At 41.9% G+C, this 14048-nt stretch overlaps 1 protein-coding gene across 1 annotated transcript in view; it reads left to right on the plus strand.

Annotated features, from left to right (window-relative positions):
- Nbas (NBAS subunit of NRZ tethering complex) overlaps positions 1-14048 on the plus strand; it is a 305414-nt gene that overhangs the window by 179098 nt on the left and 112268 nt on the right. The window contains exons 39-40 of the mRNA XM_038318917.1: positions 6486-6562; positions 6893-7030. Coding sequence (XP_038174845.1) covers positions 6486-6562; positions 6893-7030 — 215 coding nt within the window. The remainder of the gene's footprint in view (positions 1-6485; positions 6563-6892; positions 7031-14048) is intronic.

A 14048-nucleotide genomic window follows, 5' to 3' on the forward strand; every position in this document is an offset into this window, starting at 1 on the left:
GAAATTCATCAGTATGGCTATAGGAACTGGCCTTTTCAGGCTCCCTCTCCTCAGCTGCCCAAGGAACTAACTGGGGGCGTCTCCCTGGAAACCTGGGAACCCCTCTAGGGTCAAGTCTCTTGACAACCCTCAGGTAGCTCCTTAAATTAAGATATATGCTTCCCTGCTCCCATATCCACCCTTCCTATATCCCAAACACCCCATTCCTCCGAGCTCCCCCCGTTCTCCCCTTCACACTTTTCTCTCCCCATCTTCCCTTGGCCCAGTCTTGCCCAACCCTCAAGTTCCCAATTTTGCCTGGCGATCGTGTCTACTTCCAATATCCAGGAGGATTACTATATCTTTTTTTGGGAGTTCACCTTCTTATTATCTTCTCAAGGATCCCAAATTTATAGGCTCGATGTCCTTTAATATTTAAATTTAATAATTATGGCTAGAAACCGATTATGAGTCAGTACATCCCATGTTCATCTTTTTTGGGTCTGGGTTACCTCACTCAGAATAGTGTTTTCTATTTCCATCCATTTGCCTGCAAGAGTCATTCTTTTAAAGGACAAAATACTTGAATCCGGATATTGCAGCATGGAATGAAAGGTGTGTGTGAAAACCCTTTGGTGGTGACCCATCAGGAGTTTTGATTACTTCCTGCAGAGCAGGGAGCAAAGAAGAGACTGGGGTCCTAGATACCTCTTGAATTTTAAGTTTGGTTTACAGGGATGAGTGAAGGGTTTCAGAAATACTGAAGTCATTGTGTAAAGAGGAAGAAGTTGGGGCAGAATGTTTGTGCCATCATCAACAGATACTTAGCAATGCCAAGTCTTCTGAGATGGGTTGAAGGAGAAGGGAAATAGACCAGAGTGTCCATTGGCATCAAGATTGTATGGATTTATCCACAGGATAAACTATAAAGTGGGACTAAGATAAAGATATGACAGCAACCTTCACCCACCATCTATGGGAGAAGAGGTAGAGGAGAGGACAATTTGAGGACAGGTGGAGGAAAAGTCATGCTGTTGGAACCCACAGACAGAATCATCTAACCTTGTGCAGTGCCACAGTGAGAGCTGGAAAACGTAAAGGAAAAGGAAGAAAATTAGGTTTCACATCCTGTGGTCTCATATCAGTTGGGATGCAGTTGGGATGCAGGGATGCAGAACTCAGGAAGTGGACATGAAGGCAGTGAATACCATGCTCTGGACCACTCATTTAAGATGAGCAATGAAAAGGAAGGAACACAGCTGAGGTGTTAGCATGGCTAGTTGCCAAAGGAAGGATGTTTTCCCCCCAGCCATCCATGGCATGTGTGTTGGCTGACGGCACATAGGAAAGGAAGGACTTACTAGGACTCTGCGGTGTCCTTTGCAGATGCATGGAAAGCCCTGCCATCTTCCACAGAGAAGATGAGGGGCGACTGATACAACTGCTGTGGAGTGCTGCATAGGAGTGGTAGGCAACAGCAAGCAGCTGCGGGTTGACACACCCCATTAATCAGGGGCGGCTGTTAGAGTGTACAGTTCCTTCGGAGTGAAATTGGTCTTCCTTCTTAAATGCAGTTACTAATTTATTAAGAATTGTGATTTATATAAAATGGAAGCAGTTGCCTCTTTTACCTGTGGTACCTACCTGTTATAGGTAAGACTTACCATTCAATCAATATTTGGGGGAAAATTAAAACAAGTCCTAACTGAAAAACAGTACTTGAAGCCAGTCGCTGATCGAGGAAATGGCTCCTGCCTGCCAGAGACTGCTCTGCACTTTCCCTGCCTTGCTTCACTTACTCTTTGCTTAAGAGGCCAATATTCTCAGACCCCAAATCCAAGATGCTTTGAAAGCCAAAAGGACTTTTTGTGACTTGTTTCTAAGCCTGAACTAAGCAGACATGAGACTTTTACTGTCTGCTTATCCCCAGAAGTTGAGAGTCTGAAGTGCCTTGTAGCACATTCACTCATGTCTGCCATGACTGGCTGCTCCCAGAGTGTGCTGCTGGTGAGGGTGTCCTACGCCTTGTACAGCAGAGCCTCCTGGAGTCTGAAACATTCTCTGCGCTGCAACTGAGATCAGGAGGACCTGGCCATTTTTCCCGTGCTGTCTAATTCTAGAGATGGTCCTCTTCTTCCTCTATCATTTGTCTGTGTAGTTCTAGATTTTTGCCCTAGTTATTCCAGGCTGTAGCAGGGATTTTAGGTTTCCTTAAGTGTGCAGACACAGGTATGAAAATAATTGTCATGAAGGGAGGTGGTCGATACAGACCCTAAAACATGGGTAAAAGCAGCTGGTAGACAGCAGTGGCTAGAGGGGTCAGGGAAGGCATGTGTAAAGATCGTTATTGATGTTCTCATAAGAGGAGAGGGGAGCATGTGCAAGGTTAACTTTGAGTAGAATGAATAGCCCGAGGCTATCAATTCAGATTCTAGTTGTCTAGACCAGCCCTGGAGTGATTAAGATTGATAATTGTGGGACAGTATATAACAACCAAGTCAGAGAAACTGGTTCAGAGTTTTGAGTTTGGGTTTGTTTTACATGTCAAATCTAGGCTCACCATCTCCAGCATCAGCTAGCTCTGGGAGGATGGCCTCTCTGGGATTAGCAAGGATTCCATAATATCAAAGCAATATAAAGATAGAAGATAGTGTAATCAGCATAGTTGTGTATCCGGTGTCTGTGTGGGTGGTGTTGTGTTGTAGAAACATTTGTGTCCACAGTGATGGCTTTCACAGCAATGATGACCCTTAGAAAAAGCTTCAAGTAATGTTTTTGTTAGTACTCATAGTGAATGAGAATTGCCCATTTCTTGTTCTGTTGTTATTTGCTATAAACCGTGTATGTATATTACTTAAGTTCAGAGATGTTATTAACAGTTTGCGACATAGTATAGCTTTTTAGAATAAATTTTCTGGAATTTCTAATGCAGATGAAGACTTTCCCATTTTGAATTGTTTGCTGGAGGCTGTTTATTCTAACTGCCAGCATTCCTCTTATGATGCCTTGTTTATTTGCTTTGGAGCATCTTCCACATTGTAAGCATATGCCTAGTTACACCCCCTGTGAAAACAAACTTTAATCTCTTAGTGGTGCTTTGGTTTTTGGAAACCAGGAGCTGCTCGGTAAATCAAGGAAAAGTTGAGTTGATGCTCAAATAAAGATGTGATGACAAGATTGTCAGTAACGGGGCTTAATTTCCCAGGTGGGACTGAGCTTGGCTCTAACCACCGCTCTGGAAAGCAAGGTCCTGTGCTAGCTAGCTGGAGCAAAGCCACAACTGTGAGGCAGACGCACCTGAGGGTTCCCTGGGAAGAGGTGAGTGGATTCAGATAAAGGAGTGAGATAATCTGAAGAAAATTGGAGTAGAATTGGAAATAAACTAGGTCAGGTTTCAATTAAAGGTCACATTTGAAGACTTCAAGAAATAAAATTAATAGGGAACAATTCTCAGTATGTGAAACAGTGGAATTTCTTTAAAAGAAGGCTTCCAGAGAACTGGTAGACTCCACTGAATTGTAAACAATGTGAGATAGACATTGGTCAGAACAGCAGCTCCCCCGAGAGCTACCTTGGAAATGAAGTCCATTGCTGACCATTGTGTGTGTGGTTTCTGTAATGTGCAAGTAAAGTTTTCTTAAGTAGTCCCGAATCTTCTGCAACCTAAGCTTTGCATACTTTCTTCTGCTATTTTCAGTGTGTGAAACATAAAGCTCGTGTTGTAGTTCATCCTTAGGCTTGAAGGCTTCAGGACACATTCGTCACCGTGGGCTTCTGTTTTGCTTCTATAATTGTTTGTAAAATCGGATTCAGGCTTTTTATGTTGTACTTTAAAATTATTTGTTTAGAGACTTGCTCTTGTCCTAACCCATTCATTTCTTAATGATAAGGAATTTGCTTCTTGTCTTTGAGAATGTCTGCTTAGAGAAGCTTTCCCTTAATCCTGAGTGAAGGGATGAGTTTGGAAGTGGATTTTGAAAGGAAGATCTTTTGACTGAAAATGTTTTTAGAATTTATGATTTCTTTGGAGGCCTGAACATTGTTCCTAAGGCCTGGAGAAACATTAGGGATGCATCTTTTTTTTTTTTTTTTTTTTTCAGAAATGGAACATTCTGAAAAGGGGCAGACTAGAGAAAGCACAGTGTTTTCTCCTAAGAATCACCACAGGAAAATTTGAATTTGAAGTGGCAACCTTTGACACTTGTGGGTTCTTCCTTCTTCCTGCCATCAGCTAAGCTCAGATTACACTAATAACTTAAATATTTGTCCACGTAAGGCAAGTTTCCTGTGGGAATCCTGCAATGCATTTCCAGAATCAAATTCTGTTTTAAATTCTGAATCAAATGTTGGGCTGTTCATACAGTGTTCTCTTTCATTTTAAGATGTGTTTTAAAAATTCTCTACTGAGAATTTTCAAGCAAGCATACACATATACGCTGAAATTAGCAGGTTCAAAAACTACAATTTCTTGAACTTCTAACCAGTTACAGTAGCCATTCCCTGTGCAAGCAGCCGTGCCGCACATGGGCCTTTTCACTTGCACTGTGGAGTGTATTTGTATGCACTTCCCCAGCACAAGAAATTAGAAATTCATAGCAGTGAGAGCCAGCTGGAGTAACTACACATCTTCCCTTAGAGCTCACGCTCGTTGTCTGCACCCTGCCCATCCTCCTCCCCTAACAGCCTGTCTGCTACATATGTACATATGTGCATATATTATTGTCTAGATTTTACAAAAGAAAGGAAACATGTAGATTTTCCTAAGATTGTCTGACTGTGTTTAATATTATACATTCTAAGTCTGTCCATTTTCCTGTATATTTTGTGATTTCATTGATAAAATGCTTCGACCATCAATTTAATATATATTTCTATATAATTTGGTATACACACACACACACATATATGTCCCCATTCATCTGTTGATGGACATCTAGGTTGATTCCAGTTCATTGCTATAGTGGATAATGCAGGAATAAACATGAGGTGCAGATGTCTCTATGATGGCTTTTGAGACTATTATATGTTTTTTAAACAGTGAATTCACACTGTGAACATACATGATTGCAAGGAATTTGACTAAGGCCACAAATAAATAGAATGCATCCTTATCAAAAATAAATCGTGTGTAAACCCATAACTGATTGGCAATATACTGCTCTCTTAAAGTTATGACATTAAGCAGGTTGTTGCTTGTAATAATTCTTGTGGGAAAACTGTTAATGGTTAGAGAACTTTAGTGCATGAGTAAAGCAAGTGGCTGGTTTTCTTTTTGTGAACAATGAGGAGGAGTGTTGTTCTTGTAAAGAACAAAATTGCCATCATTTTGTTCATAATCTAGGAACTTTTTCTAAATTACAAAGCTATGTGTTTTTTATTTTTAAGTTTTATTTTATGTGTATGGGTTTTTTGCATAAGTACATGTATGTCTGTGTACCGTATCTGTGTCTTGTGCTCACAGAGGCCAGAAGAGGGCCTTGGATCCCATGGAATTGGCATTAGTTATCATGTAGGTTTGGGGAATTGAAACTGGGTTCTGTGGAAGAACAGCCAGTGCTCTTAACTATTGAACCATCTCTGCAGCCCTTTATTAAGCTGTCCCACTGTTCTGGTCTTATGGTATTCATGTAATCACCACAGTTAGTTGTTTTGGATACAGAGGGTTTTGCAGCAAGATCCTAGTCTTTGAAAAGTCTGCGTTCTAAGGACCCATCATGGATGTCTTTATGCTTGAACTTTACAAGACCTGCTCTGACAGGGATACCTCAAGTATTAGTAACACACACTCTAGATTTTCCCAGTTACAGAGAGATGAACGTAGTTAGTCTGTTTAACATAGTTTGATATGATCTGTGTTAAGTCACTGCCAAGTAAAGTTTCATGAGCAGGTAAATCGTCTTAAGCTGTTTTTTCATTGAAATCATACAAGGCTAAAAGCATGACACTTTTGACTAAGTGCCATGTGGATCCTAAAGCAATGTAAGGTAATTTTAAAGATTTTTTTTTATTCTCAAGAATATCATACATATATATAGTAACCATATTTACCACCCATTTTCCTCCAGTTTTCCACACAGCCCCCCCTTTTTTCTGTATTCCATTAAGTCCAATTAGTGTTACCGCTGTGTGCATGAGAAGTCCTCCTGGTGGCCACATTCTCAAAGAAGAGCGATTCCCCCTCCCCAGTTGCTCTCAGCTGCAGAAGGCAGTGTTTCCCAGGACTTCTCCCTTCTCCTGTCTGCCTCCTCTTCCTCTGTGGTCCCTGCACCTGGCAGGTGGGGGTGATGCTGTAGATGTTTCCTTTGGCACTGAGCACTCATGGCTCATTCTCAGCGCTGTACCAGGTGAGCATCTGTTCGCTGACGGCAGCAGAGACCAGCGCAGGTCCATGCGTGCGAACATAAATATTCAGTGGGAATTTTTTAGCATGGTGTTTTTAGCAAAATAACAATAGCAAGTTCCACCCTTAGTAATGCAGTTTTTGTGTTTATCCCCTCTACATTCAGTTCTTTTGCAGCTAGCAAGTGATGCTTTGCCACATGACATGACGCTGGCTCTTGCTTATCTTCTTGCCTTACCACAGGTAAGCTTACCTTAGCAACAGAGAACTTTAAAAAAAGCTTATCTTGGGAATCATTGTCAGTGAAACTGTGTATGGTATATGTCTTCCTTTCCTGATAATGCCTAGGTACCAGAGCTCAGTCAGTATCCAGAGGCCAAACTGTATAATGCTAATTTAATGTTCAGTTCGTCTTTCATTCTGCTTTTATATAGTGAGGTCTACTTTATTTCTGAACTTTCTTACTGCCTGTTATGATGGACTCAAGATGATGTGATAGGAAGTTTGTATTATAATCCTAGGGTAATCAGTGCGTGATGACTTCTGAGTTGATTCTCCACCACTTCTTCCTAGGTGTTAGATGCTAACAAGTGTTTTGAGAAGCAGGCTCACTCGGCATTGTCTCTCCAGCTGGCAGCGTACTACTACAGCCTACAGATCTATGCCCGATTGGCTCCATGTTTCAGGGACAAGTGCCATCCTCTTTACAGGGTGAGTCCTTAAGGTTTCTATTCTACTTGTGAGTTGAATTATAGCTTTACTATAATAAATAATAGATAGTCAAAATAAGCTTTTGTATGTAATTGTTTCCCACAAACAGCCCTATCCTTTTCTATGAGACATAGCTGCTTCCGGATAACATAAAGAGGTGATTGTTTAATACCGATGGTAAATCTTTATCCTCTTTCACTTTCTTCAAAGGTGATTTTCCTAAGCTCTTAGGAGAGACTAAAAGACAGAATTGTTTTTTTTACTTCCCATCTCCCAAAGAGACTGACTCTCTAAATTAACATAGTAGACACCTTCGTTTCTTTTCCTATTCTTGTGATAAATACTGACACATGTTACAGGATAGAAGGTTTACCTTTAGTTCACAGCTCAAGGTGCATGCCATCTTGGCGGAAGTGGGCAGCAGGAGCTTGAAGCAGCTGCTCACATTCTGTCCATAGTCGGTGCATACAAGCTGGTTAGTCCCCTCTGTTTATAAGTCCAGGATCACAGCCCGGGTGTGGTGGTGAGTCTTCCCATCTCAGGTAACACAGTCAAGGTAACCCCCCTTAGGGATGTCCAGAGGGATGTCCACCTCCCAGACAATTCTAGATTCTGTGGTTGTAAGCTAGCAGTCACCATCACAGCGAGCCGTGTGATCCGTGAATGATACTGCACCTTTCTTTGTGATCCCAAGGTGAGGAGGCAACAAGTGTACAGATGTAATCCTGTCTACATTTGCCACAAGCTTCAGATGCTCCTCATTGCTAAGTTCTGAGTGACAGGACTAGCTACACTCCTGTTGTTGACCAAAAGTGTGGCCGTCACTACTGGGAAGTCCTGCAGTTTACTTGTGTGAAGCACATGTAAGGGTCAGCATTAGGAAATGATCTATTATTTCATTTGGATTGTTTTAAGAGAACTTCAATGCATAGTTAAATAGTGTAGAAGGAAGCAGCGGGGCTGCGTCCCGCCACCCGGCCGCCGGCTAGCTTTACACCCGAAATAATTACACGGAAACTGTATTCTTTTAAAACACTGCCTGGCCCATAGTTTCAGCCTCTTATTGGCTAATTCTCATATCTTGCTTTAACCCATATTTAGTAATTTATATAGCACCACGAGGGGTGCCTTACCAGGAGAGATCTTAACCTGCGCCCATCTCGGAGAGGAGAAGCATGGAGACTCACTATGGCGACTGCCTGAAGCGTCTCCCCAACTCTACTTCCTTGTTCCCACAATTCTGTTCTGTCTACTCCACCTACCTAATTTTCTGTCTCTTAAAGGGCCAAGGCAGTTTTCTTTATTAATTAACCAATGAAAGAAACATAGACAGATAACTCTCCTCCATCATTTCCCCTTTTTCTGTTTAAACAAAACAGAAAGGCTTCAACTTTAACATAGCAAAATTACATATAACAAAACAGTTATCAAACAAGTATTACAGTTATAATATTTAAATCTATTTTATCTTTTATCATAACTAAGGAAATCTATAACTATCTATTTATTCTTCAACTCCATCAAAGACTCCAGAAGGATATATTACCTAAGTAAACAAGTCATTTGTAACTTTCAAATTCTAGAAATGACAGAGACAACTCGCTGCCTAGACAGTCACCCAAAGTTCCTCTGTACCGTTGGGGCATCCATCTTCAGCCTTCAGCCCCATAGTGTCCAGCAGACATTTCCATGAAGCAGGAAATTCCAAAGACAGTTCAGTCACTTTCTGCTGTGTCCTGCAGAACATCTCGCAGACTCTTTCATGAATCAGGAACCCCGAAGGACCATCTCACCTTTAGGCAAGTTTAGCAGTCTTCTCTTTGTGGATTCTTTGTGTCCAGTTTATGCAACAGTCCAGGCAAGAGCAGTTTCTTGCCCAAACGGCTATCAAACTCCATAAGGAGCCTCTTTGATGCCCATCCTCTTGAAGTAGATTGGTGCTGCCAGGAGCAGATGTGTCTCATTGTCATGAAAAACCCTAAGTTATTAAAACATTAAATGCAGTCTTTGAAAGATATGAAGAATGCCTATCTAACTGAAATATATCTCTACATATCTAGAAAATCTAATAACATGACTACAAGCTTAACTATTATCAATGATTATCCATTAACAACCTATATTTCCTAATTATACATTACATTTTAAAATGAACTACACAATCACAATAGCTTAATGAAGATCAGAAATACATATAACAAAATTGACCTTAAAATCCATACCAATGCAAATTATTCATATCTATATCATATCCCCCTTTAAATGTAAAAGAACATTTATAAACAATATTTGGGAAAATGGAAATGTACCGGCGAGTACCGGCGGTACTGGCGGTCGGAGGGGTTAGGAAATAACCAAGATAGTCCTTTTATAATAAATCAGTTTTAATAAAAGGGGAAATAAGGGAACTTACAGAACCAAGGGTCCAGCGGAGTAGAAGGTAACGTGGGGGATAGCAAACGGGCTCCTCCCGGCGCCCCGATGCTATTTAAGGGGTATCCTACCTCGCTGGGGCAGCCACGCCCCTGAACGCAGGGATTGGGCCAGCTGCCCCAACAAAATAGATCAGACTTTCACAGCCACAGTGTGTACCGATCTAATGTCTACTGAAGCAAGATTCTCCTCCTCTGGCCAAGGCAGTCTATGAAGAAATAAATTTCAAATATCACAGGTGTATCAAAATTTTAGCTGTCATAACCATTCTAAATACACTAGTCCCTTAAAACATGTGGTCTTCTACATGTGAGAACAGCTGCTCTTATCTTTCAGATTTATTTAATAGACGAGTGGGTATACCAGTCCGTCACGGTACAGGGTTATCTTCCTAAGACCTGGCCACTGTTGGGTGTGCATTGTTCCTAGGTCTGTTTTAATACCTTAGTAGCATTTGGCTAAGCAAGCACTGTGTTCTTACCCCACTAATCATGACAGATTCATTTAGGGACTGTACCTTTTTCTTGGTTGTCACTGCTATTTTCTACAGTTATAGTTGCTAATTTTACATAAAGTTACTCTAGTCATTTTGTTTTAAAGTCTCAGATATTTCTATATGAAATAAGAAGTGGCATCAGGAAGTAGCAATAGTAAAGCATGCTCAAGTCCCCAGACTGAATGCTCAACACTATAAAAAATTGAAATAAATGTGTATCAATGGGTCACGGTATAGACTGAGTGAATAACGTAGTTATATGGAAGGTGTATAATGACCTCAATAGCACATACCCTGACAGGTCTGACACTTTGCTTCCAGCCAATGACACTGATTCTGAAGGCTATGGAATCTTTGGAACTGACCTATGTAGCAGAAATGGCTAACTAGTCAAGGCCTGGAGGCAATATCTACTTCTCCTTTTGTTTCAAGGTCCATGTTTTCTGATCTTTCAAGATGTGAACAAAGTACACTGCAAGCCACCACTTCCATGCACGGAGCAGTTCTAGCGTGCTTTCTCCCTCCTGTGGTGAACCAGATTCTTTGAAAGTATATGCCAATGCAAAGCTTTCCTCACTCAAGATTCTTTAGTGAGGTGTTATATTAGTTTCCTTTCTACTGCTGTGACAAAACTCCATGATCAAGGCAACTTAGAAAAGAAAGCATTTAATTGGTCATCTGGTCCCAAAGGACTAGAATCCTGATGGCAGAGTTAAGGCATGGAGGAAGGAGCAGCTGCGGGGACACATTTCAAACTGCAGGCAGCAGGCACTGAGAATGACAGGCATCTTTTGAAAGCTCAAAGCCCATCCTGAGTGACACACCTCCACAACAGTGCCACTGCTGCTACTCCTTCCCAAACAGTTCCACCAGTTGGCGGACAAGCATCTAAACATGGGAATCTCTGGAGGCCATTCTCATTCAAACCAAAGCAGGCATCTTGTCATAGAGATTAAGTGGGGACTAAGTGGGGATTTGTAGTGAGTTTATTTTTTTGCTTGTTTTCATTAGTACTTTATTATACCCAAAAGGAACAAGTAATTTGCTTTAAGACACCAATTTGTTGAAGCATAGTGATGCTTTACTTTGCCAAATGCATTGTACCTTGTATAAACGTGACTATTTTCCCAGAAGATGAGTTGACTCTTGAAGCACACTTGACTGTGTTCTGGGTGTTATTGGCATGCATCACAGGTGCTGTGAAGGGGAACTCTCTCCCATTTCACTCAATCATTGTGTTCATCAGCTTTTGGTCTTGGCTGCAGTCACCCAAGAGTAACATTTTTTAAAGAGGGAAGATTTCTGCTGCTGTTGTTTGTAATTTCCAAGGATTGAGTTCATATTTGGTTGACCTAAGTGCTAGAAGGAGGCATCCCACATCCTGATGGTAGTATGCTTGGGGGAGGTTCCCGCCACCTGGCCGCCGGCTAGCTTTACACCTGAAATAATTACCCAGAAACTGTATTCATTTAAATACTGCCTGGCCTATTTGTTTCAACCTCTTATTATCTAATTCTCATATCTTGCTTTAACCCATATTTAGTAATCTGTGGAGCACCACGAGGTGGTCGCTTACCAGGAGAGATCTTAACCTGCATCCATCTCAGAGAGGAGAAGCATGGCGACTCACTATGGCGACTGCCTGAAGCGTCTCCCCAACTCTGCTTCCTTTCTCCCACAATTCTGTTCTGTCTACTCCGCCTACCTAATTTTCTGTTCTCTTTTTTTTTTTTTTTTTTTTTTTTTTTTTTTGGTTTTTTTCGAGACAGGGTTTCCCTGTAGTTTCTAGAGCCTGTCCTGGAACTAGCTCTTGTAGACCAGGCTGGCCTCGAACTCAGAGATCCGCCTGCCTCTGCCTCCCGAGTGCTGGGATTAAAGGCTTGCGCCACCACCGCCCGGCTGTAATTTTCTGTTCTCTTAAAGGGCCAAGGCTGTTTCTTTATTAATAATGAAAGTAACATATAGACATTCCTCCATCATTATGGGTTTCTCTTGCTCCCCGTTATTCCATCTTCTCTCCTAGCCTTGGGGATACAAGTCCATTTCTTATCAATGTGACACCCAAACACATCTCCCTAGATCACAGCTTTCCATCCCTGACCCCCAAAGAGGTCATATCTACAGTGTAATGTCGACTGCATCTAGTCTATCACTAAGAGTCTCTCTCCATTGTCTTAATAGCTCTAACATTATTTGAAGTCCCACATTCCAACTGTCTTCCTGAGGCTAAAGGCATCTCTTAGCTTCCAGTTTTAGATCTTAGTCCATGGATTCCATTGTTTAGAGTATGAAACAATCAGAATACCAAGGTGGCAGGAATGTGTGGCAGAGGCTGCCCTCCTCCGGATAGCAGGGAAGCAGAGAAATGAGGCTCTGGTCCTGCTACAGGATTCCCTCTTTCCCCCACTTTATTCAAATCGGACCTCCAACCTTTGACACAGTACCATCCACATTCAGGGCAAGCGTCTCACTTAATGCCTACAGGAAACACAGATATGCTCAGAGGTACAGTTTACGAATCTCCTGGGAACTTAAGCTTTCACATCCAATCAAGATGACAATAAACATTAACCATTATAGCCATCTATATATCAGCATCCCACCATATGCAATGTATTCTGTAGTATTTTCCTTGAATTCAGAAAATGCCAAAGCCCTCAGCACACTTATCACTAACTACCTATAACACCTCTTACTCTGGCCTTCCCATTGGGATGTAAAAGGAAGATTCCTGACCTCTTTGATCTACAAGTGTTCTCCCCATCTGTTAAGAGATGCACAAGGTGGCTGCAAAGATGGCCAAGGATTAAGAGCATATCCTGCTTTTGCAGAGGACCTGGATTTGGTTGCCAGCACCTGTGTCAGATAGCTAACCATTACCTATAACTCCAGCTCCCCAGATCCAACGTCTTCTGGCATCTGCAGGCACCTATCGTCATTTGCATATCCCTGTATATTTAGATCCATATATACAAATTAAAAAATTCATTAGACAAGGAGAAGAGAGAACATGCTTTGTGAGCTGCAATATGCAGGAGCTGGAAGACTGTGTGTCGAATGAGGAAACACCATTCCCTGTACTGCTTCTGTAGCCTTTAATTCTCAGAAGCAATAGTTACCTGCAACGGGCGCACAAAAGACTAGCTCCATCAACAGTCAGTCAGGAAAGGGAGAGATCTTGCGACCCTTACCTTGCACCTCTGGACGGTTGTTTTATCAGGAGAGTCTGGAAGAGAGTCACTGTCTTTAGTGGTGTGCATGCTGCTAAGCCCTCCATGCAGATACCTGTAACTCCAAACCCACTGTCACACAAATGACGCTGCTTAACCTTGGGTCACAAAACAAAACTCAATACATGTAAGAGATTTTGGGGAGGGGAAAGTGTTGACATAGTTGATAGGGAGGGAAGAGGGGTTGGTATGCAAAGCACACACCTGTGAAATTGTAAAAATATGCAAGTAAAACTTTTTAAAAAGATAGTTGCATGATATGTGGATTAGAGTACTGAATGTTAGAGACAAGAGGACCAAAGAGGGATTCAGTATATACTCCACGTAACAGCTCTGAGATAGCCAGAGACCTGGCCCCAGAGCCGCACCTTGACCCCTTCTGTTTCACTTTCAGAAAAATCTCTAAAGTATTCTTTGGGGGAAAATTCTGGTTAAAGTTGTCTTTGCTCTGCTCCCCGTATACTGAAAGCTCCAAGTTCTTAGTATACGCAGTCCCTGAGAGGTGTTACTGAGTGTGCAGAAAACTTTCCCATCTGGCCCTCACTTGGTCCTTCCTCAGAATTGCTTACTGTCTCACTGGAGCACCTTCCTGGAGTCCTCCCTGTCTGTGAAGGCATTGCTTACACACTGGAGCACCTTCCTGGAGTCCTCCTTGTCTGTGCGGGCATTGCTTACACACTGGAGCACCTTCCTGGAGTCCTCCCTGTCTGTGAAGGCATTGCTTACACACTTAGCCCGTGCCTGCCTCTTCTTGGGTGTGCATACTATGTTTTAGAGAGTTTATAATTAGATAATGAGGTATTTGAAGGCACGGTCCGTTGTGGATAGTAGATTTCCCAGTGCTTAGAGCAGACCCTGG

This window comes from Arvicola amphibius, chromosome 2 (genome assembly GCF_903992535.2).
Source record: "Arvicola amphibius chromosome 2, mArvAmp1.2, whole genome shotgun sequence".
Taxonomy (NCBI): Eukaryota; Metazoa; Chordata; class Mammalia; order Rodentia; family Cricetidae; genus Arvicola; species Arvicola amphibius.